The sequence below is a fragment of the Podarcis erhardii genome (assembly GCF_964252035.2).
Source record: "Podarcis erhardii genome assembly, chromosome: 13".
NCBI classification, from domain to species: domain Eukaryota; kingdom Metazoa; phylum Chordata; class Lepidosauria; order Squamata; family Lacertidae; genus Podarcis; species Podarcis erhardii.
The window spans coordinates 39328630-39353820 of record NC_138502.1 but is presented as its reverse complement, the minus strand read 5'-3'; the positions used below and the strand labels follow the sequence as shown (position 1 = coordinate 39353820).

The window sequence follows — 25191 nt, the reverse complement described above, 5'->3', positions numbered from 1 at the left end:
TGGCGCTGCGAATCGCAATACCCTTAACCAATCTCCACTTTAAGGCCATGCAGAGAACAAGCCAATATTTCACTGGCATGACCAAGATGCTCAGGTTCAGCTAAGCAGCGGTGGGTCTGATACAGGGCCGGCCCTACCATTAGGAAAGAGCAGCAAATTGTTATTAATTATTGTTGTACTTTTGCTGTCATGGGAGGGGGGAGTGGAGCCTGTACGGTTTACTGCCTCAGGTGTCCGAATAACTTGACTGGCTTTGGGTGTTATGCATCTTGACTTCATGGGGGCAGGGCATTTGCTGTTTCCCCTCGGGTGGCAAAATGTCTTGGGCTAGCCGGCACGCTCAAAAGTCAGCAGGCTCCTTCCTGAATCTACAAGCTTTTGCCCTGGCCCCATTTCCCAGGCCCTGTCTCCCCCCAGACCAGTGCCATTATGCTCCGCATTTTGGCAACGAGGTAACCCAAATCCTGCAGCCTGTAGTAATCAAACACGCATAAAAACCCTGAGGGAAAATCTATAACTGCTGCCTTGCAGAACATCTCCGGGGGGGGGGGGGAGAAAAGGCTAAGGAGTAAACCCTAAGGTAAAAGGTAAAGGACCCCTGGATGGTTAAGTCCAGTCAAAGGCGACTATGGGGTCCAGTGCTCATCTCACTTTCAGGTCGAGGGAGCCGGAGTTTCTCCACAGACAGCTTTCTGAGTCATGACTAAACCGCTTCTGACACAACAGAACACCATGACGGAAACCAGAGCGCACGGAAACGCTGTTTACTTTCCTGTCGCAGCAGTACCTATTTATCTACTTGCACTGGTATGCTTTTAAACTACTAGGTTGGCAGGAGGTGGGACAGAGCAACGGGAGCTCACCCTGTCGCGGGGATGCGATCTGCTGACCTTCTGATTCGCAAGCCAAAGAGGCTCACACATCCAGAGTAGAGTCCCTAAGACGGTTGGATGGCTCCTTGTACGCTTCCTTCCGGCAACTCCTGCAGCCAAGCTGGTACCAAATATATTGCTCTGCTTTCCTTTGGACCCCATCAATGAGGCTGGGGGGGGTGTCTTGTTAGCCCAGGATCTCCATACACACTGCCCAGGCTTGCACCCAGGGGAGATCACTTCAGTGCTGCTGACTCAGCAAAAACAACACGGGAGGCAGCAGTGATAAGTTACTGGTCTCTGCTGCCACAGCAGGCGCTGTGATCCTCCAGCAGTTTGACAGACAGATGCCAAGGACGACAACAACATGTGATCAGACTTCTAATCATTACAGGTAACTTGCTACTTACACGCATTAAAGTTGTGCACATTAAAGTTTGGGCCCCCCCAAATTTTTTTTAAGGGTAGAGTTCCAGGAAAAATGAGTTTGGCAATCCCAAACTCACACACTGAGCACAATTTTGGCTTTTACATGTGGTTCCCAAAACGTAACTCCTGCATAAATTGAGAGTAACTACACTGTATTTCCTTCTCATTAGGCTAATCTCGATCTGGCTAATGCAGTGGTACCTCAGGTTACAAACACCTCGGGTTACAAACACTTTGTGTTACAGACTCCGCTAACCCGGAAGTAGTATCTTGGGATAAGAACTTTACCTCTCATCCTGAGAACAGAAATCGCACGCCGGTGGCATGGCAGCAGTGGGAGGCCCCATTAGCTAAAGCAGTATCTCAGGTTAAGAACGGTTTCAGGTTAAGAACGGACGTCCGGAACGAATTAAGTTCGTAACCAGAGGTACCACTGTATGCAAGTTTATTTTGTATCCTCGTATGGCTCAGGATTGGACTGGCTCTTGCTTCCAAGTGCTGACTTGCTCCCCTTCCTCTTTCAAGGTACTTTCAAGGTTTTCCCTTTCACCTGGCTACGGCCCTATTGGCCAAGGACAAGAATTCCATCCTGCCATCCAGAAATATGGCATGTTGCCTTTGCATCTCAATTTCTCCTCATTGGGCAGATTTTTAAAGAATGAGTGAACACAGAAAGAGTGCAAGGAAGCATCACCCTCGAGGTGAGATCTTCCTTGTTCAGGCTGATCTTAGAAGCTCACTCTATCCCCTAATATTGGCTGCATTCTCCATCTTCCTTGTAATTTTCTCTGACGCCCTGCCGTCTGACATAAGAGTCGCTTTTACCTGTTCACATTAGAGCCAAACCTGACCTAATTCCCGGTGAGGTCAGTTGGCTGGCTGACCTCACCGGGAGAATCCGCGACCAGAAAGAAGAGGAAGACCAAGAAGACTGGAAGAAATTTAAAGACTATTTGAATAAGTATTGTAATATTAAAGATATGTAACCACTTGAAAGAAACAATTAGGTCTAGGATTAAAATGGAATTAAATTTATAAATAAGAAAATGTATGATAAGGAAAGCTATGTAATATGATTAGAACTGTGATATGGTCTTTTGAAACTCTGATATTGGAAACTGCTACATATAATTCCTAAGAAATTCGGATGGAAGGGATTTGAGGAAGTCAAACACTATGTTTATGAAGATGGATGGTACTTAATTTTAATTAATTAAGCGGTAATATGTTGTATGTATCTTTTTTCTATTTTCTCTTTCTCTCCTATTTTTTGTTTGTTTTTATTATCGTTAATCTTTTCTTTTTTTACTAAGTTTATCTACTGAAAATAATAAATATTATTTGAATCAAACCTGACCTGATTCTTTGATCAGCTTCCTGGCTTTCCGCTCGCTGAATGAGCACATCTCCGTAGGCTGCTGGTGGCGCAGAGCTTGAGACAGACTTTGGAACGGGACAGACCGGCAATAGACAACCACATCAGAGAGTTCCCGTGAAATCTGCCCAGCGTCCTTCGCCTGGAAGAAAGATGTCCAAAGAGCAAATGACTTCCAATTAAGATGACCCTCCCAGTCCTGCAGCTGAATTACTCCAAACTTGCAAATAGCTACTTCCTGGTAGCCTACAGAGTAGAGGTGAGGGTCTACCAGCCCATGGGCCTTATCCAGCCCGCCAATCGTCTCCATTTGACCCGCAAATCCATTTTGGGCAATCCATGCCCACTTGCCCCATAGGTAAAGGTAAAGGGACCCCTGATCATTAGGTCCAGTCATGGCCAACTCTGGGGTTGCGGTGCTCATCTTGCTTTATTGGCCAAGGGAGCCAGCGTACAGCTTCCGGGTCATTGGGCCAGCATGAGTAAGCCGCTTCTGGCGAACCAGAGCAGCGCACGGAAATGTTGTTTACCTTCCCGCCGGAGCGGTACCTATTTATCTACTTGTACTTTGACGTGCTTTTGAACTGCTAGGTTGGCAGGAGCTGGGACAGAGCAACGGGAGCTCACCCCGTCACGGGGATTCGAACCGCCGACCTTCTGATCAGCAAGCCCTAGGCTCTGTGGTTTAACCCACAGTGCCTAGCCAAAAGAGGCTTTGTAGCACTTCCTAAGCTGGTAGGCACTTTGGAAGTGCTGCACAAAATGCTTTCCAAACCCTGGGTTCGGCACTTCCCAAGGGAAATGCCATGCAAAAGGCTCTGCAAGCTTTTTTTTTTTTTCCTTTTCAAAAGGCAGGTGCCTTGGGAGTGGACACCTATCACCTGATACCTGGTAACTCCAAGCCTCCTGTTCTTTGGAACGAAAGAAAAATGTCCCTTTAAAAACAAACAAACAGCTGATTGCAAGTCCTGTGTGGTGCTTTGTGCTACAGATCTCTATCTCCTCACACTGATGTCACAGGTGAGCAGCCTCACCCACCTGTCAAATCTGGCCTGGCAGGATCAGAGACATAAAAGGTCTGGCCCACCTGCTGAGAATGTTCGCCACCCCTGCTATATCGAGACTAACAATAGCTTCCTGGCAATTGGGCAGGAAGGCCTTTGTAAACTGGAAGCCAGCTGATTCCTTATTTCAGCCCTGCCACAAATGAATGACGCACGTATCTGGGCACAAAGCGGAGAGACAGATTTCAGGGCTGGTATAAAGATGTTTGTGAGATACTGCAAACCAGTGGTTCAGGCTCCCCTGGTCTGAGGATCACAGAGAATTTCATTCACTGGGGGGGGGGGGGAACCCTGTGACTGAAAAACCACCTGTGCAAGGAGTGGATTTCCCTGCACTTTCCTGGCTTGTGTGGGGCAGGGGTATGTGCCCTGTCAAAATCTGCACCTCCTTTTTGGATATTTCCCAGGTATGTGCAGGTCCTGCTTTCTGAACACAATGTGCTCCCTTGAAATCGTTCATTAGGCTTGCATTCGCAAAACAAATTGGCCATTTCTATCAATTACTATGGGTAAATTTATAATAATAATAATAATTTATTTATGCCCCACCCAACTGGCTGGGTTTCCCCAGCGACCCTGGGCAGCTCCCAACAGAATATTAAAAACACCAAATATTTAAAACTTCCCTAAACAGGGCTGCCTTCAGATGTCTTCTAAAAGTCAGATAGTTGTTTATTTCCTTGACATCTGGTGAGAGGGCGTTCCACAGGGCAGGCGTCACTACTGAGAAGGCCCTCTGCCTGGTTCCCTGTAACCTCAATTTTCACAGTGAGGGAACCGCCAGAAGGCCCTCAGAGCTGGACCTCAGTGTCCGGGCTGAACAATGGGGGTAGAGACGCTCCTTCAGATATACTGGGCAGAGGCCATTTAGGGCTCTAAAGGTCAGCACCAACACTTCGAATTGTGCTCGGAAACGTACTGGGAGCCAATCTTAAGGCAGCCCTGTTCAGGGAAGTTTTTAATATGTAACGCTGTACTGTTTTTAACACTTGATTGGGAGCCGCCCAGAGTGGCTGGGGAAACTCAGCCAGATGGGCAGGGTATAAATTATTATTATTATTATTATTATTATTATTATTATTAGGCCTTTCAGGACCAGTGTTATATGGTCTCGGCAGCCACTCCCAGTCACCAGTCTAGCTGCCGCATTCCCTACCACTTAAATTTGACCCCCTCAAAAGCAAAAAATATCAAACAGGAAAACATAGAAAAAAATGCTCTCTGATTTGTCCAATCACTCCCCGCTTCAGCCAACCAGCAAAAGGCAAGTAAGGAAGTAAAAAATGCCGTCTGTTCCAATAGGTGAAGCTGGAGTGTGTAGTGAGGTTTGGGTACAAATTCCTTGTGGTTGGAGATGTGAATTTTTGCATAGGAAATAGAAGTGATGGGAAGCTTTCCCTCCATTAAGTTGCAGGTCTACCAACCACCTATCCAGGCAAAGAGAAACCACGACGCATTTGGTTTTACGTGACTGGGGGCGGATGAGATACAACTTCGCTCATTAGCCTCGACATCCCCTGCGACTGCCCTTTCCAGGAATCAAGACGTACTCACTTGCAATGGTTTAATCCCTTGAAGAGAATGTGTAGACTAGAAGGGGAGGGGGGAAGAAAGAGAGAGAACCTCATTTGAGAAACAAAATACATCTATGGATATTTTCAAAGGGGCATATCCAAGAACAAATGGCCATTCTGGGTCAGACTAAAAAGTCCCTCTAGTCTAACATCTCTCCCCACATAGTGGGGAATCAGGGACCTCTGGGAAGCCCACAAGCAGCAGGACCTGAGGGCAATAAACACCGTATTTTTCGCTCTATAAGATGCACCCATATTTTTTGCTCTATAAGACGCACCAGAACACAAGACACACCTAGTTTTTGGAGGAGGAAAACAAGGGGAAAAAAATCTGAATCTCAGAAGCCAGAACAGCAAGAGGGATCGCTGTGCAGTGAAAGCAGCAATCTCTCTTGCTGTTCTGGCTTCTGGGATAGCTGCGCAGCCTGCATTTGCTCCATAAGACACACACACATTTCCCCTTACTTTTTAGGAGGGGAAAAGTGAGTCTTATAGAGCAAAAAATACAGTAGATTCCTCTCCCACAGTTGGTTTCCCAACTGTCTCTTATCCTAGATGTAGTATCATGTGTGCAGAGAATGGTGACCCATATGACCAAGGGTCAGGAAATTAAACCTTATGAAGAACAGTCAAAGGAGCTGGGTATGTTTAGCCTGGAAAAAAGGAGAATGAGAGGGGAGATATGACAACTATATTCAAATATCTCAGGGGCCGTCACATGGAGCTAGCTTGTTTTCTCCTGTTCCGGAGGCTAGGACCCGAACCAACGGCTTCAAGTGACGAGAAATGAGATTCCAACTAAACTTCAGGAAGAACTTTCTGACAGTAAGAGCTGTTTGAGAGTGGAACGGTCTCCCTTGGGAAGTGATGGACTCTCCTTCCCTGGATGTTTTTAAGCAGAGGTCGGGTGGCCATCCGTCATGGCTGATTTCGCTGACATTCCTGCATTGCAGTCTTGGGGTCCCTTCCAACTCAACAGTTCTGTGATTCATGATCATTACTGGTGGCCATTCACAGATTTATCCTGTGTGAACCTGTCTAATTGTCAGGATCTGGGGAATTCCCCCCCCCCCCCATGGCAGTAGATAAAGGAACGCCTTACCAGTTAGAATCTTTAATGATCACAGTGAGAGAACAAATAACACATCTCCTAGAAATGGCGGTGTTCCCAATTAAGGGATACTCACCCCTCCGTCCCTATTAATGGCTCCCACCATTCTTCCTGAGTGCAGCCCTCCTCAGCTGCACTGGCTCCCGGTGGAGTACAGGGTCAAGTTTAAGGCGCTGGTTTTAACTTTTAAATCCCTATACGGTCTAGGACCCTCATACCTACAGGACCACCTCTCCTGGTATGCCCCACGGATGAACTTACAGTCTGAAAATACTATCTTGGAGGTCCTGGGCCTCAAGGAGGTTAAACTGGCCTCAACCAGGGCCAAGGCCTTTTCAGCTTTGGCCCCAGCCTGGTGGAACACTCTGTCGCAGAAGACCAGGGCCCTGCGGGACTTGATATCCTTCCGCAGGGCCTGCAAGACGGAGTTGTTCCGCCTGGCCTTTGGTCCGGGCCCAGTTTGTCCCCACTCTATGGGAACCTCTAAGTTACCTCTTTGGCCCTTTTATCGGCTCATGTGGGACCAACATGTACAGCTGGCCTTGATGAATACATGAGGTTCCCAATCCCTATGGTTGTAGGGATTAAATTAAATGATTCATGGGCAATCATTTAATTTTATTCTGATTCTAATTTTTAAGCTGTATTTTAATTAACTGTTTGTACTTGATATGTGATGTTAGCCGCCCTGAGCCCGGTCTTGGCCGGGGAGGGTGGGGTATAAATAAAAATTTATTTACTTACTTACTTACTTACTCAGCACAGTCCCTGACACTAGGTAAAGGTAAAGGGACCCCTGACTATTTACCTATTTATCTACTTGCACTTTGACGTGCTTTCAAACTGCTAGATTGGCAGGAGCAGGGACCAAGCAACAGGAGCTCACCCCGTTGCAGGGATTCGAACCGCCAACCTTGCGATCGGCAAGTCCTAGGCTCTGTGGTTTACACCATAGCGCCACCCGCGTCCCTGACACTAATCCTCTTTAAAATCTAAACCTCTTTAAAAGCCATATAAGCTAGTGGACATCATCACATCTTGAGATTCCATGGTCAGTTAGAATATTCAAGCTTAGGGAGGTTTGCCCTTTTAGGGTTTTTTCCTGAACACTTTTTGAGCATGTATACACTTTCAGGGCTCCCCCAAGCTTGCTGATTCCTCCATCTATCTTCTCAGTAGCTTTGGCTATGTCTGCCAGCACTCAGCCAATAGTTTGCTATTAATGAGACAGCTTATCCACGTAATTTTTCTCTCTCTTAGGGGAAGCGGTCTAATCTCTGCTATGTCCTCACCTTATCTTCCTCTTCCTCCTGCATTTCTTCCTCAGGATTTGTGATGTAGCTCATTTTTTCGGGATCACCCTTGTCCTCTGGCAGCTTCTTTGCCTTCACCAATATCTTCCACTTTAACTGCTGTGGGGTTTGAAGGAGTGGAGTGTAAACAGCTTAAATCTCTAACGAAACCTTGCATGTGAAATTGTAATAACCCAATTAGCGGAGGCGTCAGGGCTCCAGAATTTGCCCAGGGCCCAAATAAAATTGGGCAAATCTTTTGGTTTGGGTTTCTCCCATTTTTCCATTTTTAAATTCAGTTCTCTACATCCGTTTGCATTTTTTTAAAAAACAATGCTAATGGAAATTCATCAGCGAGCGTCTCTCCCAATTGGTATTCAGCATATTGGTATTCAATTTTCCCTAATACATTCATTTTTTTCAGAATCATTTCCCCTAATATATTGAAATTTTGTATGCCATTTCCTCCAATATATGCATTTTAATGGACACTTTGCTCCAGTATATGCATTTTTGTACATCTTACTCAGCTGGACAATGCACTACTGCAGAATTTGAAGAACTGTAGATTTTGAAGGATGGCTGTGTTTCAGTTCATGTGCTGTATTGCAAAGCGCAAACTACGTAGCTTTGCCTTTAAATGCAATCTGAATTAAAAAGGCTTGCCAGCCCAACAGTGCCAGCATTCTCACTTTGCTCCTGCAAAATTCAATGAAGATTTTTGTGGGGTGCAAATGTGAATCGGACGTCCGATAGTCCTGGCCATAAAGTGTCTTGTTCACACCTGTTAGGTGTTAAAACCCTATATTCCTTACAAGAACCACCGTATTTTTTGCTCTATAAGACTCACTTTTTCCCTCCTAAAAAGTAAGGGGAAATGTGTGTGCGTCTTACGGAGTGAATGCAGGCTGTGCAGCTATCCCAGAAGCCAGAACAGCAAGAGGGATTGCTGCTTTCACTGCGCAGCGATCTCTCTTGCTGTTCTGGCTTCTGGGATTCAGAATATTTTTTTTTTCTTATTTTCCTCCTCCAAAAACTAGGTGCGTCTTATGGTCTGGTGCATCTTATAGGGCAAAAAATACGGTAATCACCTCACTAGGATTAAGAAGGAAGCTAGACAAAGGAAATCTTGCAATAACTCAGCTACTACATTACTCAAAGTCCATTAGGCTGCCATTTCCCTCCACATAATCTTTTTGGATATCAGTATTGCACAAGTGCAAACATCTGGCATTGGGCACCAAAATTCATCTTGGCTTTTGTTGTTGTTGAAAGCAAAGTTTCTTAAAGCTAGAACAGATAATCTATTTGTCAAGTCAACCTCCTTGTCGACTTTGGTTTTATCCTCAGCAAAATTCCCAGCCTGACTGTATCACAGGTGATATGAGGCACATAACCTTGTACGACTCTAGAAGTAAATCAGGAGGGAGCAATTTTTGGCTATCCAGATGTTTTGGAACTACAACTGCCACCAGCCCCAGTCAACATAGCCAAATGGCCAAGGCTGATGGTAGACATAGTCCAACCAAGTTTGGAGGGTCAAAGGTTCCCCACCCTTGCCCTAAATGGTGTTACCTCTGGTGATGGGAGCTGTTTGGGCGTGTCTCCATCCAGTGGTTGGGTCACAAGCATGTTCCCTAAAATAGCCTTCATGTGGTGCGCCATCTTGGACTGCTGTTCCGGCCCACAGTGGTTTTCCAGAGAGAGAATCACAGGATAGGAAGAATGCTGAGGAGACAAGATGGAGTCAGAAGGCATCTGCCACCTCCAAGATTCTTTCCCCAAATCCTTCAAATGATTACTTTTTTCCCTTTTTTAATAAACACACACACACACACACACACACACACACACACACACACCCCACTAAGCATTTTACTCTGGCTTACATGAAATTTTGTGTCCATTTGCAACCTTAAAACATTTTAGGAACCGTTTCATCCTAGCTTTTCATGTGTTGATCATTCGCTGGTTAGAATGAATTTCTTTTTTTCTACTCGTGTTATGCTTTCCTAATTGCATTAGATGGTTAGCTTTAATTCTCGGTAGTGGCACCCACCCTGTAGAAGGCCCTCCCATCAGATGTCACAGAGATGAGTAACTTTATAACTTTTAGGAGACATCTGAAGGCAGCCTTGTATAAAGAACCCTTTTAACGTATATAGTTTTACAGTGGTACCTTAGCTGTTGAACTTAATCCATTCTGGGAGTCCGTTTGACTCCCAGAACCGTTCAAAAACTAAGGCATGGCTTCTGATTGGCTGCAGCTAGCTCCTGCAGCCAATTGGAAGCCACAGAAGTCGTGTTGGACGTTCAGCTTCCAAAAAACATTCAAAAACTGGAACACTTCTGGGTTTTTGGTGTTCGGGAGCCAAAACATACGAGTACCAAGGTGTTCGAGAACCAAGGTACGACTGTATTATGTTTTTATATATGTTGGAAGCTGCCCAGAGTGGCTGGGGCAACCCAGGTCAGATGGGCGGGGTACAAACTATATGAGGAGGAGGAGGAGGCAAAGAGGAAGAAGAAGGAGAAGAAGAAGAAGAAGAAGCCACAAGCAGGACGCAATGGCAATTAGCCCTCTCTGGCTACTATCCCCCAGCAACCAAAATTCAGGCTAGCATTTGTGCCACTCTAGAATTCACAGAAATGTGGTGGTGGGGTTTTTTAATGATACGGTGAACATGCTTTCTGGTTCCTGTAAACAGATAGGCAAAATCAGTTGCAAACACCATCTTTCAGCACAGGGACAGATTCTTCATCTGTTTCTTGCAACTCCACCAATAAGTGGGAGAAGAGCACAAAAGGATGCCAATATTACTTCACACCTTTTTCTGGAGTAGCAGGAAGTTCCAGAGGCAGATGTTCAGGGTCATGCTGAATTGGATGGAAAGCAAGAATGCAGCTGGCAGGGCTACTCCCAAAACAACATCCGTTTGGCGCTCTGAGAATCTACGTAAATATCTGGCTTCTCCCAGCCAGGTTCCTGTTAGCCATGTTTTCAAGTCAGCCTCAAACCCAAACCTGTCGTGTCTCTTTCTCGCCAAATTAAAGATTGCAAAAGTAGTTCCTCAGAAAACCCCACCCAGCCAGGTAGTATTTGGCCCAGATTCCAAAAGTATAGAGTAACTATCAGCCTTCATTAATCTGGTCTTCCTCAGGTACTATTAAGGGAGCAGGGGAACATTTTGTATAATGGAAAAGAGTCTTTTCATAACACGTTGGCATGCATAATGTGAGTTGCGACATCAGCCCAGCTCGCACATGACACTAAATGTTTATAATAATAATAATAATAATTTATTATTTATACCCCGCCCATCTGGCTGAGTTTCCCCAGCCACTCTGGGCGGCTCCCAATCAGTATTAAAAACAATACAGCATTACATATTAAAAACATCCCTGAACAGGGCTGCCTTAAGATGTCTTCTGAACGTCAGGTAATTCTTTATCTCTTTGACATCTGATGGGAGGGCGTTCCACAGGGCGGGCGCCACTACCGAGAAGGCCCTCTGTCTGGTTCCCTGTAGCCTCACTTCTCGCAATGAGGGAACCGCCAGAAGGCCCTCGGCGCTGGATCTCAGTGTCCGGGCTGAACGATGGGGGTGGAGACACTCCTTCAGGTATACAGGACCGAGGCCGTTTATTGCAAACAAGCAAATAGGTGTATTCCCAGAGCAAAGGTCACAGCTACAACATCCTTCTCCCAATTCTACTTCCTCCATAATACCCAGGGCTAAGCTATGGTTTGGTTTACCATTACACTGAGCTGTAACCAAGGTTTGCTCTCAGTTTTGCTGTTCATGGTTGGTTGTGGGAGACAAACCACAAGCCAGGGCTTGGACGTAATCCGAAAACAAATGATGGGTCAGCACTGGGCAGTGCAGCAGGACCACATGAGAAGCCCAGCAGGGGCAATCTTCATTCCAATCAATCAATTCATTTTATTGTATATAGCCAAAGGCCTTCACAATGAACAGCAGAAGGCAAAAAGCAAGGCATTCCTCTAAAATCGCACAGCGTAAGTCTGCAGCATTAAAATTTGCAGCACAAAATTTTAATGTTACAAAGCATTCACATAACTGGAGCGAAGCTTCTTAGCTGCCAGAGCAAATTTGTCTACCAGAATTGTAATTTGTAGATATTTAGCAGCTTAGCGTTCTACTATCACTTCCTGGCGGGGGGGTGGGATTGATCCGAGAACCAATAAAGAATAGGGGATGAAAAAAAATTCGCTGTCCACCATATATAAAGGGCAGGTCAACAAATTGTGTTTCATAGCCTCAGCCTGATTACATCTATAAATGCATTCCCATTCCATATGAGCTATTATCTCTAGGAGGCCACGCATTTGCTCAATCACACTAAACCATGGTTTGGCTTGGCATTACATGCAAACCAATGCTCCATGTAAAGTAAAGGGACCCCTGACCATTAGGTCCAGTCATGGCCAACTCTGGGGTTGTGGCGCTCATCTCGCTTTATTGGACAAGGGAGCCGGCATACAGCTTCTGGGTCATGTGGCCAGCGTGACTAAGCCGCTTCTGGCAAACCAGAGCAGCGCACGGAAACGCCGTTTACCTTCCCGCCGGAGCGCTACCTATTTATCTACTTGCACTTTGATGTGCTTTCAAACTGCTAGGTTGGCAGGAGCAGGGACCAAGCAATGGGAGCTCAGCCCGTCGCGGGGATTCAAACCGCCGACCTTCTGATCGGCAAGTCCTAGGCTCTGTGGTTTAACCCACAGTGCCACCTGCGTCCCTGTGTTCCGTGTATGAGGCTATTAAATCAGTCTTTGTGTTTCACATATTGTGAAGGTGAAGGCCACGTTGCCTAGATAAGAGGTAGTCACCTGGTGCCTTCAGCATGTTAATGGGACTCCCAACCCCCACCAGCCGCAGCCAGTTATGGCCAACGGTGAGAGAAGAGATGATGTGAGCTGCAATCTAACAGCATATTTGAACGGCGCCTTGTTGGCAACCCCATTGTTGCATTAAAATGCCTTCTGCATTATCGATACTTGAACACATGCAACAGAAGTTACCCCCACCTAAACAAGCAACTGTTGTTGTTTTTTAATGCTTAATCCAACAGGTTTTTTAAAAAGGTTTAACTACTTTGAGTACAAAAACTTTTTTAAAAAAAATGCAAGCCAGACACCATCATTTGGATTGCCTAGAATTGTACCCGCTGCGACTTTTGCATGCACCGCCTTTGAAAAAGGAAGCTTGCACAACCGTTTCCAGCAATTAAATTTGCTCATGAATCATGATACAGCTAAGTGACTAAGTGGTTGGGCAGCGAAGAATGCTCCCGAGAGAAATGTTTGGGCCTCAGAACATCAAATGCAGCTCCTTCTCCCTTCTGAGGATCCTTAAGAACTGCAATCAATCAATCTTCTTGCTACCCGCATTTCTGAAAACTGTGGTTTCGTCTACCTTGAATGCATGGTCCCGGATGCTTTCAATCACATCCCGGAAGAGGATCTTGGAGGTCAGAGTGTGGCCGTGGTAGATGATGGGCTCCCCGTTGGAGCCCTCCCAGCAGTCAAGCTCCACACAGCGACACCCCTTCATCAAAGCCCTGCCGAAGACAGAAATGGGGTGAGGTGATGATGGACTCTGCATTTCAGCCCTCTGCCTGTCAAGGAGCTGTCAGGCAAGCACAGGTCATCCACAGGGCAGAAAAGAACGTGAGGCATGAGATGCAATTCAATTAGCATCTAGGATTTTATCAGTCTTAGAGTGGCAGGGAGGATTGTGACGCCTTGCCCAACCTCAGAGATGGACCGTGGACCAATACAGGCCAAGGGGTCAAGTTCCGGTTCAAGCCAACAAGGGCCAAGGGTCGTTCAGCCTGGACACTGAGATCCAGCTCCGAGGGCCTTCTGTCTGTTCCCTCATTGCGAGAAGTGAAGTTACAGGGAACCAGGCAGAGGGCCTTCTCGGTAGTGGCACCCACCCTGTGGAACACCCTCCCTTCAGATGTGAAGGAAATAAGCAGCTATCCTATCTTGAAAAGACATATGAAGGCAGCCCTGTTTAGGGAATTTTTAATACTTAATGCTGTACTGTTTTTAACACTTGATTGGGAGCCGCCCAGAGTGGCTGGGGAAACTCAGCCAGATGGGCGGGGTATAAATAAATAAATTATTATTATTATTATTATTATTATTATTATTATTATTATTATTCAGGTAGGAGACGCAATAGCACATCGGGAAGCACAAGGAGGGAAAGGGAAGAGTCTGTGTTACTATTTAGCACAAGACGTTGCTCAGCTCTGCAAGGTGTACAGCTGCCCAGGTCTTGCTGCCTGAGTGCCGAGTTCAAGTCCTCCGACCCCTCAAGTGTTGTGCCAGCCGGCAGTCTTCGAACAAACTTTACACAGTATGATCCACTAACTTCAAGGTGTAAACAGCTTGTGTCTTCCCACCCAGGGGACGGCTCAATTTCCCACACATTGTTCCGCAGGGCTCCTTCGGGGATTATGGGCCACATAATTAAGGGAATCACCTGAGCCAAGGAAAGTGAAATGCGTTGTTCTCTCTCCAGGTACCTGGTTGTCCTTCAGTAATCCTGCCTTGGCATGTGGCCTCCTTCCCCCTGGCCTGTTCAAAGCAGCCCCACCAACCAACCAACCAGATTCCTCTCTCCACTCCAGCTCACCCACTGCCTCCCATGCCTCTCTGCATGCCCTGGCCAAAATACTGCAGCCAATGCATAGCTATCAACCGTCCCTTATTTGGCGGGAAACTCCATTATCCCCGTGCTGTGTCCCGCTGCTGTCCCTTATTGATGATGTCCCTTAAATTTCCCAGGTTTCAAAGGAAGCAGCTCCTCTCCCTCCCTCCCTGCCGGCCAGGGAGGAGGGAGGCTCCAACTGTGTTGCTTGGCTTCCTGGCCCGCCCCCCTCCGGCCTCCTCTCACCAGCCTCGACCCCCAGGAGCCCCTCCCCGCCGGGACTGAGGAGACTTGAGAGGAGAGCAAGGGCAACCATAGAGAAAGCAGTTCAGAGGGAGGAGGCGGAGGCGCGGGCAGGTGTTCCAGGGGCTAACCATAGAGGGGGAAAGCGGAGGAAGGACCGCAAACGCTTCTCCTATAGATTTGTAGTGGTAGACTAGCATAGATGGTCTGATCTGCAGATTTACTTTGGCTGCTATTCCCCCCCCCTTCCTCCTGCCCCGCCTGATGGAACTGAGAGCTGCAGATGGAGCACGAGAGAAAAGATACAGAAGTGCAGCAACATCTTCATAGCTTGGACTTCGTTTTGCGCAAAAAGTGGTGGCTGCTTGTAGTTATTTTATTGCAGTGTTTCATCGGCTGGTGGCTTGAGCAGCAACCTCTGGAAATGAAGGGCTAAAAACTGGCGCTGCTCTCCAAAATTATCTGGTCCCTTTTAACTTCGTATTTCAGCTGGTTGATTAAAATCCCTTATTTTGGCTGCTGATCCCTTATTTTCGAGGCTGCTGGTCCCTTGTTTTCAAATCTGTAAGTTGACAGCTATGAGCCAATGGCCGTGCACCCACCATTATTTGCTGGAATCCTTTACCTATCCCCGGTACCAGCGCTCCTGGCCATCTGAAAGCAGTTACTGGGACCCCTTCTGGCTACAGCTGTTCTGTTGCTTCGGCCACAAAAGCTGCTTACCGGATGTAGGCCTCAGTGCTACTGGCGCCTCCAATCTGGTTCTGCGTCAGGTAGGTGTTGTGGGAGGAGGAGATGAAGTAATGGCACAGCGGCTGCGTCATGTCCTGGTATATCTTTGCGTGGCCCTGGTTGAGGATGTCTCCGGCCGAGGACAGCAGGTACATCATGAAGCCATCCATCATCATGAGATTGTGCTGCCTGGCTGTGGGACGAAGATGTGGTTAGCGGAGAGAGTTTCAGACTCCACTCATCCGGCGTATTTTAGCGTACGCATTTCCTAAGAAAGGCACGTCTTGCCAAATGCAAGGTGGTTCATAGAATAGAATCATAGAATCATAGAGTTGGAAGAGACCACAAGGGCCATCGAGTCCAACCCCCTGCCAAGCAGGAAACATTTTAGTGAGATTCAGAAGCAATACAGAACACAAAGCGGGTGAGAAGATTAAATATTTTATTCTAAACAGCAAGCATTAGTGCGCACCGCGGAAATGATCTCTTTCAGCTTCTGCCTTCTGGAAGAAAGTACAGTGGTGCCTCGCAAGACGAAATTAATCCATTCCGTGAGGCTCTTCGTATAGCGGTTTTTTCGTCTTGCGAAGCAAGCCCATTGACAGCTTAGCAGATTAGCGCTATTAGCGGTTTAGCGGCTTTTAGCGATCAGCTGTTAAGCGGCTTATCAGCGGATCAGCTGATAAGCGGCTTAGCGGCTTAGGAAAAGGGGGGGGAGGGGGAAAAACCCGCAGGAACTCGCAAGACATTTTCGTCTTGCGAAGCAAGCCCATAGGGAAATTAGTTTTGCGAAGCGCCTCCAAAACGAAAAACCCTTTTGTTTAGCGGGTTTTCCGTCTTGCGAGGCGTTCGTCTTGCGGGGCACCACTGTATAGGGTTATAAAGACTAGGACTAGCCGCCTGAGAAACAGTTTCTACCCCAATGCGATTTTGGTTTTAAACACAGTATAAGGAGTCTCTATGGGAGTATATTGTATTTAAAAATGGGGTATCAGAGTTTTTAGGGGGCTAACCAGGTTGGGATAGCTGGGATAGTAGGCTTGTTGGTTTCTGAATGTCTTATGTAGATTTTTCAATTTCGTTGTTCTGCATGGGACAATGACAATCAAGATTATCGTATCGTATCGTATCGTATCGTATCGTATCGTATTATATACATTACCAAGCAAACGCTTTGATCTGCCACTAGGAAGCTCTCAAGAAGTGGTGAGGCTATCCCCCAGGTGCATAGCTGTCAACGTTTCCCTTTTTTTAAGGGAAATTTCCTTATTCTGAATAGGATTCCTCGCAAGAAAAGGGAAAAGTTGACAGCTATGCCCAGGCGGCCTTCGTTGGCACAGCCCTACGGCCTATAGTCAGAACACAAGCTTCACAGAACTATGCCCCCAAACCATCCGATTTATAGATAGCTGACTTGTTAGCCTACGTGCCTTGCCCAGCTAGCTAGTGCAGATTATTACCGTATTTTTCGCCCCATAGGGCGCACCGCCCCATAGGACGCACCTAGTTTTTTTGGGGGGGGGGGGAAATAAAGAAAAAAAAATTATTTCCCCCCCAGGCACGGGGCTGGCGCGGGGGAAGCCCGAGCTTCCCCTGACCCCAGCCCCCAGAACAGCCTGCTATCCGCAAGCCTAGGGAGCCACGCCGGTCTCCCCAGGCTTGCGGAGAGCTGTGCGAAGCCCAGGCGCGCTCTTCAGCGCGCCCCAGGCTTTGGAATGCAGGCAGCTCTGCGCAACCTTTGGGAGCCCGGCGCGAAGTCGCGCCGGTCTCCCAAGGGTTGCGCCAAGCTTCCTGAAGCCTGAAGAGCGAGAGGGGTCGGTGCACACCGACCCCTCTCGCTCTCCAGGCTTCTGCGAAAGCCTGCATTCGCCCCATAGGACGCACACACATTTCCCCTTTATTTTTGGAGGGGGAAAAGTGTGTCCTATAGGGCGAAAAATACAGTAATTGGCTAGCCCCCTCTTCCACTACTGCACGTTCCTCCAAACAATGTCTAACATTAAAGAAGGTCAGAAGGTGCCCTGCATTATCACTTCTTCCTTCCACCAGGTTATACATTGAAGGCTGCTCTCAGCCATCCAAGAGCAGAACAAGAGACAGAGAGGGGAAATAAACAGAGGCAGGAAAAGATGACCATGTCAGATCACCAAACTCCTCAAAATTACAAATATCTTGCCCATACACGGTGCCTCTAAACATTGTAAAAGTAGGCCAAAAATACACAATATGGAGGTCATGCAACAGCTATCAAAAGCAGATTCCCCGCATCTCATTCTTCCACAAGGCCAAGTTTGCAACATGATTCCTTGTTCTATAAAGCAGGGATGCTCCTCTCCTCCTGCTGTTGGCAAAAATCCTGACTTGCACTGATCCAGAGTCCCCTGCTATGTGCAAAGCTGGAAACGCTAGCTTTCTGTTGGTCTCTGGCTTATTTTCCCGGTTCGCCCCTCTGTTGGGCTCTAGTTTATTTTTCTGGCTAGTTGATCGACATCAAGCCAGATTTGCCATTTGGACACAGCAGGGAACTCTGGCTTTTTACCAGTCGGGATCTCCATGTTGGAAGCTGATGTGCAATGGGCAGTTGTGGAGCATGAGGCTAGATGCTGCCCCTATGTTACCCCTCCCAGCTGCAGCCGTCCTGCTGCTTGCCGGGACTAAGTAGGACACAGTACTGCACCAGGTTGGCAGTAGCAGTGGGCACAAGCGTGGGCTTGCTGCTGCTGCCAACCCGGGGTTTCTTCTGCCCTTGACACCTGCAGCCAGGTGGGCAGCACAGCATCGTATGCCACACTCTGCAACTGGTGGCAAGAAAAAGGAAGAGGCAAGAGAGGAGGACTCATTCCCGCCACTTGTTCTTGGCTTAAGAAAACTATGGTTCACAAACAATGGTTGGTGACCTAGAATGATCGTACAAACCATGGTTTAAGTATAGAATGATAATACAAACCATGGTTTATGACCTAGAGTGATCATACAAACCATGGTTTAAGTCTAGAATGACCGTACAAACCATGGTTCAAGTCTAGAACGATCGTACAAACCATGGTTCAAGTCTAGAATGATAATACAAACCATGGTTCAAGTCTAGAATGATCGTACAAACCACGGTTTAAGTCTAAAATGATCATACAAACCAATGTGCAACGCAACAAAACATACCATGGGATGCTATTGTACTTTCTTTTCCACCACCCCACTCGACTTTGCAGTCTGCTTTTTGTGGGGGGGAAGGAACAGAAGAGAAACAAAAGCATCGTGATCTGTTATGTATAATCATGATTTCTGTCCCTCCCTCCTCTTTACATTCCTCTGCCTTGTTATGTTTCTTTCGACTGATGTTATTGCTGTGCCGGCTGTTTTCGTTGCAAGGTATTATGCTGTAATTATAATATGGAAAAATCAATGAAGTGTTTGTTGTTGTCGTTTTTGTTTAAAAAAAAGCATGATGAAATTGTGTCTTGTGTGTGTGTGTGTGTGGAAGAGAGGATGAAGGAGATGCTGCTACTTTCACTGAGCAGCACGTATACTCTCCATAATGTGTAGTTTCGAGCCGTGGACTTCAATTTTATGGGGCGGCACACAGATTATAGCTTTCCAAAGACTCAGGGGCAGTGTAGTGTCATTATTTATATAATGCCATTTAGACGTGGCGTTTTGCAAAGGACAGGAGTGCCAGACTCCTTATCTGAAAGGGCTTGCAATCTGAAAATAGCAACAGGGGGGAGCTGAAAGCTGGCGAAAGCAGAGAAAGAACGTGCCATCATTACAGTTAGTTGTAATTAGGCTTGGTTGTATTTATTTATTTAGTCGTTGCATTTTTATCCCAGATTTTCCCCTGCCCCAGGAGCTCAAGGTGGCATACAAGGGTCTCTCCCAAACTCTTTTAATCCCCAAAACCAATCTGTGCTGTAGGTTAGGCTGAGAGTCTGTGAGTGGCCCAAGGTCACCCAGCAAACCACATGGTTGAGCAGGGATTTGAACCCTGGTCTCCCAGGGCCAAACTTTTTGAGTAAAAACACAAACACACATGCCATTATAATAGACAGTTGGGACTAGGTATTCCCTGCTCCAACCAAGGCTTTAGGGAAAATGTGGGTTTTGAGGAGGATTTTAAAGAAGAGGGGTGATATCAGAGAGGTGTCCTAGGAGGCAGTTCCTGGCAGAAGGGTGATCAAGGAAAGGTAAAAGAAAAAAAGTTTGGATGGTTAAGTCCAGTCAAAGGCGACTATGGAGTTCTGGCGCTCATTTCGCTTTCGGGCCGAGGGAGCCAGTGTTTGTCCACAGACAGCTTTCCAGGTCATGTGGCCAGCAGGACTAAACCGCTTCTGGCGCAACGGGGCACCGTGACGGAAACCAGAGCACACGGAAACACTGTTTACCTTCCCGCCGCAGCAGTACCTTTTTATCTATTTGCACTGGCATGCTTTCGAACTGCTAGGTTGGCAGGAGCTGGGACAGAGCAACAGTCTGAGGCTCAGTGGTTCAGGCCACAGTGCCACCTGCGTTCCCGATCAAGGAAAGATTACCATTGTTTAAGGAAGCAGGAATCCTTGAGGCAGCTATAGGAGATGAAGCTGGACAAGCTAGGATAGCTCAGTTGTTAAGTATGAGACTCTTAATCTTGGGGTCGTCTGTTCAAGCCCCACATTGGGCAAAATGATTCCTGCTGCAGGGGGTTGGACTAGATGACCCGCAGGTCCCATCCAACTTTACAGTTCTATGAAGCAAAGGCCCCAGGTAGGGAAGTGAGAAATAAGGAGAGGACAAGACCATAGAGGGTTTAAAGGTGAGATGAGAAGCTTGGGCAGGATCTGGAAGCAGACACGAAGGCAGCGGCAAACTGGAAGCAGACACGAAGGCAGCGACAAACAAACTCATCTCCTCATCAACACAAAGAAGCCTTCCCCTTTTCTGATCTTTCATATTTGTCAGAGCTGAAAATCCCTGTTCACAACAAGATGTCGTGGAGAGCTGTAGAAGAATAGCCGATGCTCTTGAAAAGAGGCATGGCTATTGTTCCTGGTTGTATACACTGAAATGTTTAAACGTTTCTTTGATTGTCCTTGAATCTTCCCACTCTGCCACCCTCTCCTGCCACACCAGCGTGGTGAGCCACACCCTTTGAAAACCACTGACTTAGGGTGTGGTTTTGCAAAGGGGGTAGAGAGGGAGGGCTGTGTTTTTGCAGAGAAGCAAAGCGACTGAGAATGGGAGGGTGAGCGACTGAGAATGGGAGGGTCAGCAGCAAGAATATTATTGGCCCAAAAATGGAAGCAAGAAGAACTACCAACATTAGAAGAATGGAGGATGAAATTGATGGACTACGCAGAATTAGACAAGCTAACAGGAAGGATCCGAGACCGGCGGGACCAGAGGTTTACCGAAGACTGGACTAAATTTACTGAGTATCTGAAAAGTATTTGTGATGATCAGATTACGTTTGTAGGACTACAAGAAGTTCTGTGAGGTGTAATTTAAGAAATATTGTAAAAATGGAAAGGGAGAAATGATTTGTTAGAAAAGGTAAAGGCAATATTAAGTTAAGAATTGCAGGAGAAATAATCAAGACGGAAGGCTATCAGAGATGCTGAAGGAAGTCCAAACAAGGACATATGTATAATAATTTGTGTGGAATGTATTTAAAAAATTTGTATGCTAAAAATTAATAAAAAATATTATATATATAAAAAAGAGAGAATGGGAGGGTGAGGGGCAGGGGAGAGAAAATCAGAGATAAAATCAGGTGCTCTTATTTCTCCACAAAAATAACAATGTTCATGCAACCCACGAAAGTCTTCTCTTAGGTGAGACATCAGTCCCAAGAGAGATTTTTTTGGATTTCAGCTCCTTAACCTGCTTGTTCTTTCTGGATGTGCTTGCAATGCATCAACACAACAAGGGCACTGCATTCACGACAATTATGACCATGCCAGAAAGTGTTCCGTCATAACCTTGAGGTGTGTGTATCGGGTTCATACCTTTCTCGTTCAGCTCAAAAGTCTGGATGATTTCATGAGCCCGCTGCAAGCTGGCTTCCTCGCCCTGGTCGCGGAGAAATTCCTGCAGTTCCTCAGACGACAGTACGCGGTCCTCGCCCGAGTAACGGCGAAAGATCTCCTCCAGCTCAGGACGCGCCATCAGCCGTGTGCAGAACTCCTCAATCTCATATTCCTCCAAGCGATCGTTGTTTGATCTGTCACACTCCTAAGTGAATGAGCGAAGGAGCAGTTAAGTAAATTGCCATGGGTGGGATGGATGAGAGGAAATAGCAATTGATAAGCTCGGGTGGAGACAGGGCTGTGTGGTGTTGTTGTTGTGGTTTAAAAGGAGGGGTGGAAGAAATAAATGGAAATTCTGCAAAAAGTACAAAATGTGTGAATCTGGATTTAGTGTACATACAGTGGTACCTCGGGTTAAGTACTTAATTCGTTCCGGAGGTCCGTTCTTAACCTGAAACTGTTCTTAACCTGAAGCACCACTTTAGCTAATGGGGCCTCCCACTGCTGCAGCGCCGCAGGAGCACGATTTCTGTTCTCATCCTGAAGCAAAGTTCTTAACCTGAAGCACTATTTCTGGGTTAGCGGAATATGTAACCTGAAGCGTATGTAACCTAAAGCGTATGTAACCCGAGGTACCACTGTAATTTATTTTGGTGTTTCTAGGCACTGAAAGGAACAGCTACGAAAAGTACTGAGGTAGAATACAGTCATACCTTGGTCTTTGAACACCTTAGTTCTCAAACGTTTTGGTGCCCAAACGCCACAAACCCAGAAGTGAGTGTTCCAGTTTGCTAACATTTTTTGGGAAGCCGAATGTCCAACACAGCTTCCGGTTGACTGCAGGAAGCTCCTGCAGCCAATTGAAAGTTGCACCTTGGTTTTCAAACGTTTTTGGAACCGACTTCCGGAACGGATTACGTTTGAGAACCAAGGTACGACTGTATAACAGGCATTAGGATCCGGCGTTAAGGTGCCTGTTACCAGAAGCCAGATTATTACAGGCAACAATACGGGGGAAAGGACTATAAAAATGCAAAGGGAAGAGGCAGCCCCCACCCCAGGGCTCTGGGAGAAGATAAGGCTGCAAAACCATTGTCAAGGGTGCTTAGACCAGACTGTTGTACTGAAGTCCTGGATTAACAACCCAGGAAGGGAGATAAGGCAGGCCAGAGAGCACATGCGCAAAAAGAGGGAGTCATTGTCTGATCTGACATCCTCCTTGCCCATTCACAGCTCTACAAGTGACTGCTGCACTGCATTCTGTGTGGGACAAACGTCAACCAGAATGCCACTTCCAACTAAAGTGAAGCGGTAGGAACGCATGCAACCAATAGGGAGCAAGCTATACCGCCTTCCAGGTAGATTCCAGGCCCAAGTCCAGGTGCTGGTTCTGCCCTCCGAGACCTGACCAGGCTTGGGAGCTGCATGGCTCGGGAAGCCCCTCTCCCTACTTGCTAAGGTTCAGGTCAGGAACAGCTGAGGGCTGGCTCCAAGTTGAGGACCAGAGTCTATTCTGGTGCCTCTGGCTCTGACTAGTTGAGCCTACTCTGCTCCCAGAAAGAGACAGTTGGCAGAAGGCCTGGGGAAGAAGTAAAGGTAAAGGTAAACGGACCCCTGACTGTTAGGTCCAGTTGTGGCCGACTCCGGGGTTGCGGCGCTCATCTCGCTTTACTGGCCGAGGGAGCCAGCGTACAGCTTCCGGGTCATGTGGCCAGCAGGACTAAGCTGCTTCTGGAGAGCCAGAGCAGTGCACGGAAACGCCGTTTACCTTCCCACTGGAGCAGTACCTATTTAGCTACAGTGGTACCTCGAGTTAAGAATTTAATTCGTTCCGGAGGTCCGTTCTTAACCTGAAACTGTTCTTAACCTGAAGCACCACTTTAGCTAATGGGGCCTCCTGCTGCCGCTGCGCTGCTGCTGCACATTTTCTGTTCTCATCCTGAAACAAAGTTCTTAACCTGAGGTACTATTTCTGGGTTAGCAGAGTCTGTAAACTGAAGCGTACCCAAGGTACCACTGTACTTGCACTTTGACATGTTTTCGAACTGCTAGGCTGGCAGGAGCAGGGACCGAGCAACGGGAGCTCACCCCGTCATGGGGATTTGAACTGCCGACCTCCTGATTGGCAAGCCAGCCTGAGAAGGGATGAGGGCAAGACTCACTCAGCAGATAATTCAACCCAAAGTGGCAGTTGCAATCTGCCCTGCTCGTTCGTTCTTTCTTTCTTTCTTTCTTTCTTTCATTCTTTCTTTCTTTCTCTCTCTCTCTCTCTCTCTCTCTCTCTCCCTCTCTCTCTCTCTTTCTTTCCAACTTCTACTCTTTTATTTTTCAATTATTTTATTTATTATTTTCAATTTTATACATTTCAATCATTTTACAATCATTTTAACATTTCAAAACTCGACTTCCTTCCCCCCTCTTTCTACGGTTCCTTAAAATTATTTTTAATATTTTCTGCGTGTCCAAATTTGTTCATCTGCTTTAAATATATACTCTTATAAAACTGCAGGTTATTACAGCAATCCTGCCAATGTTTTCATCTGGATAATCCCCTGCTTTCACTGTATAATAATTTTAAAGTCTCTCCCCCGTCCTTTCTGCCTCACGCTGAGAAATGTGGTCCTTCCTCAGACTAAGCCGCCCCTGCCTTTCCACAGCAGCTAGAAATTATTTTCCTCGTTGCAAAGAAGGCCAGAGGAAACCCGAGAGACTGTTCTGGGAGGAAAGGCAGAAGTTCAAATATTGGCTCGAAAGAATCTGCCAAAACTTTGGCTGCAGGGCTCTCGTCTACCATTATTCTAAAAGCGTTGACATCTCATAAAGGCAAAACTGGCAGCGGGGGAGTTGGGAAAGCACAGAGTGTGTTTGCAAGAGAGACAGAGCAAAAAAAAAAAAGATAAAGGACCACTGGATAGTTAAGTCCAGTCAAAGGCGACTAGCGGGTTGCGGCGCTCATCTCGCTTTCTGGCCAAGGGAGCCGGTGTTTGTCCACATACAGCTTTCCGGGTTATGTGGCCAGCAGGACTAAACCGCTTCTGGTGCAACGGGACACCGTGACGGAAACCAGAGCGCATGGAAACGCTGTTTACCTTCCCACCAGAGCGGTACCTATTTATCTACTTGCACTGGTGTGCTTTCGAACTGCTAGGTTGGCAAGAGCTGGGACAGAGCAATGGGAGCTCACCCTGTCTTGGGGATTCGAACCGCCGAACTTCCGATCAGCAAGCGTGAGAGGCTCAGTGGTTTAGACCACAGTGCCACCCGTGTCTCTTTACCTTAGAGACAGAGCACCCTTCGTCTAACCGAGGAGGTGTGCAGCTAGAGCCAAGCAGGTCCTGAAGCTGGAGGCAAGATGGCGTCTAGCGTACAAGGCCAGGAAGTACCTTGAAGAGCCTGTAGGCGTAGATGTCGTTCATGTCTATGTTTATCATCCGAAGCATGTTTTTGATTTCTTTGAAGCTCATCTTATTGTCTTTGTTCTTGTCAGCCTGGTGTAGGATGTCATGGATCCAAGTGGAACCTGATGTAAGGAAAGAACAAAAGGGAAAAGGAGGCACCATCCCCGGGAACTAAGGTAACAGGTCTACACCCAGGAAGAATTATTATGAGGGGAATTATTGCAGAATCAAGAACCCTTCAGCCTTAGACAAAAACAAATTTCCTGGAGCTAAGCTGTTAGACAACGCAGAACTAAGGTCTTGCAAGGAGGTATTAGCTTTGGTAATGTTTTGAAAATGCTTCGATTAGAATGTCCAGACTCATATTCAGAACTCCAGTGGTACCTCAGAAGTCAAACAGAATCTGTTCCAGAAGTCTG

The 25191-nt window shown here is 46.9% G+C and overlaps 1 protein-coding gene across 1 annotated transcript in view; it reads right to left on the bottom strand.

Annotated features, from left to right (window-relative positions):
- PLCD3 (phospholipase C delta 3) overlaps positions 1-25191 on the bottom strand; it is an 87882-nt gene that overhangs the window by 14771 nt on the left and 47920 nt on the right. The window contains exons 4-11 of the mRNA XM_081837852.1: positions 24758-24887; positions 21354-21579; positions 15367-15568; positions 13156-13300; positions 9293-9445; positions 7718-7837; positions 5295-5330; positions 2659-2818 (exon numbers count right to left, since the gene is read on the bottom strand). Of these exons, the coding sequence (XP_081693978.1) occupies positions 2659-2818; positions 5295-5330; positions 7718-7837; positions 9293-9445; positions 13156-13300; positions 15367-15568; positions 21354-21579; positions 24758-24887 (1172 nt within the window). The remainder of the gene's footprint in view (positions 1-2658; positions 2819-5294; positions 5331-7717; positions 7838-9292; positions 9446-13155; positions 13301-15366; positions 15569-21353; positions 21580-24757; positions 24888-25191) is intronic.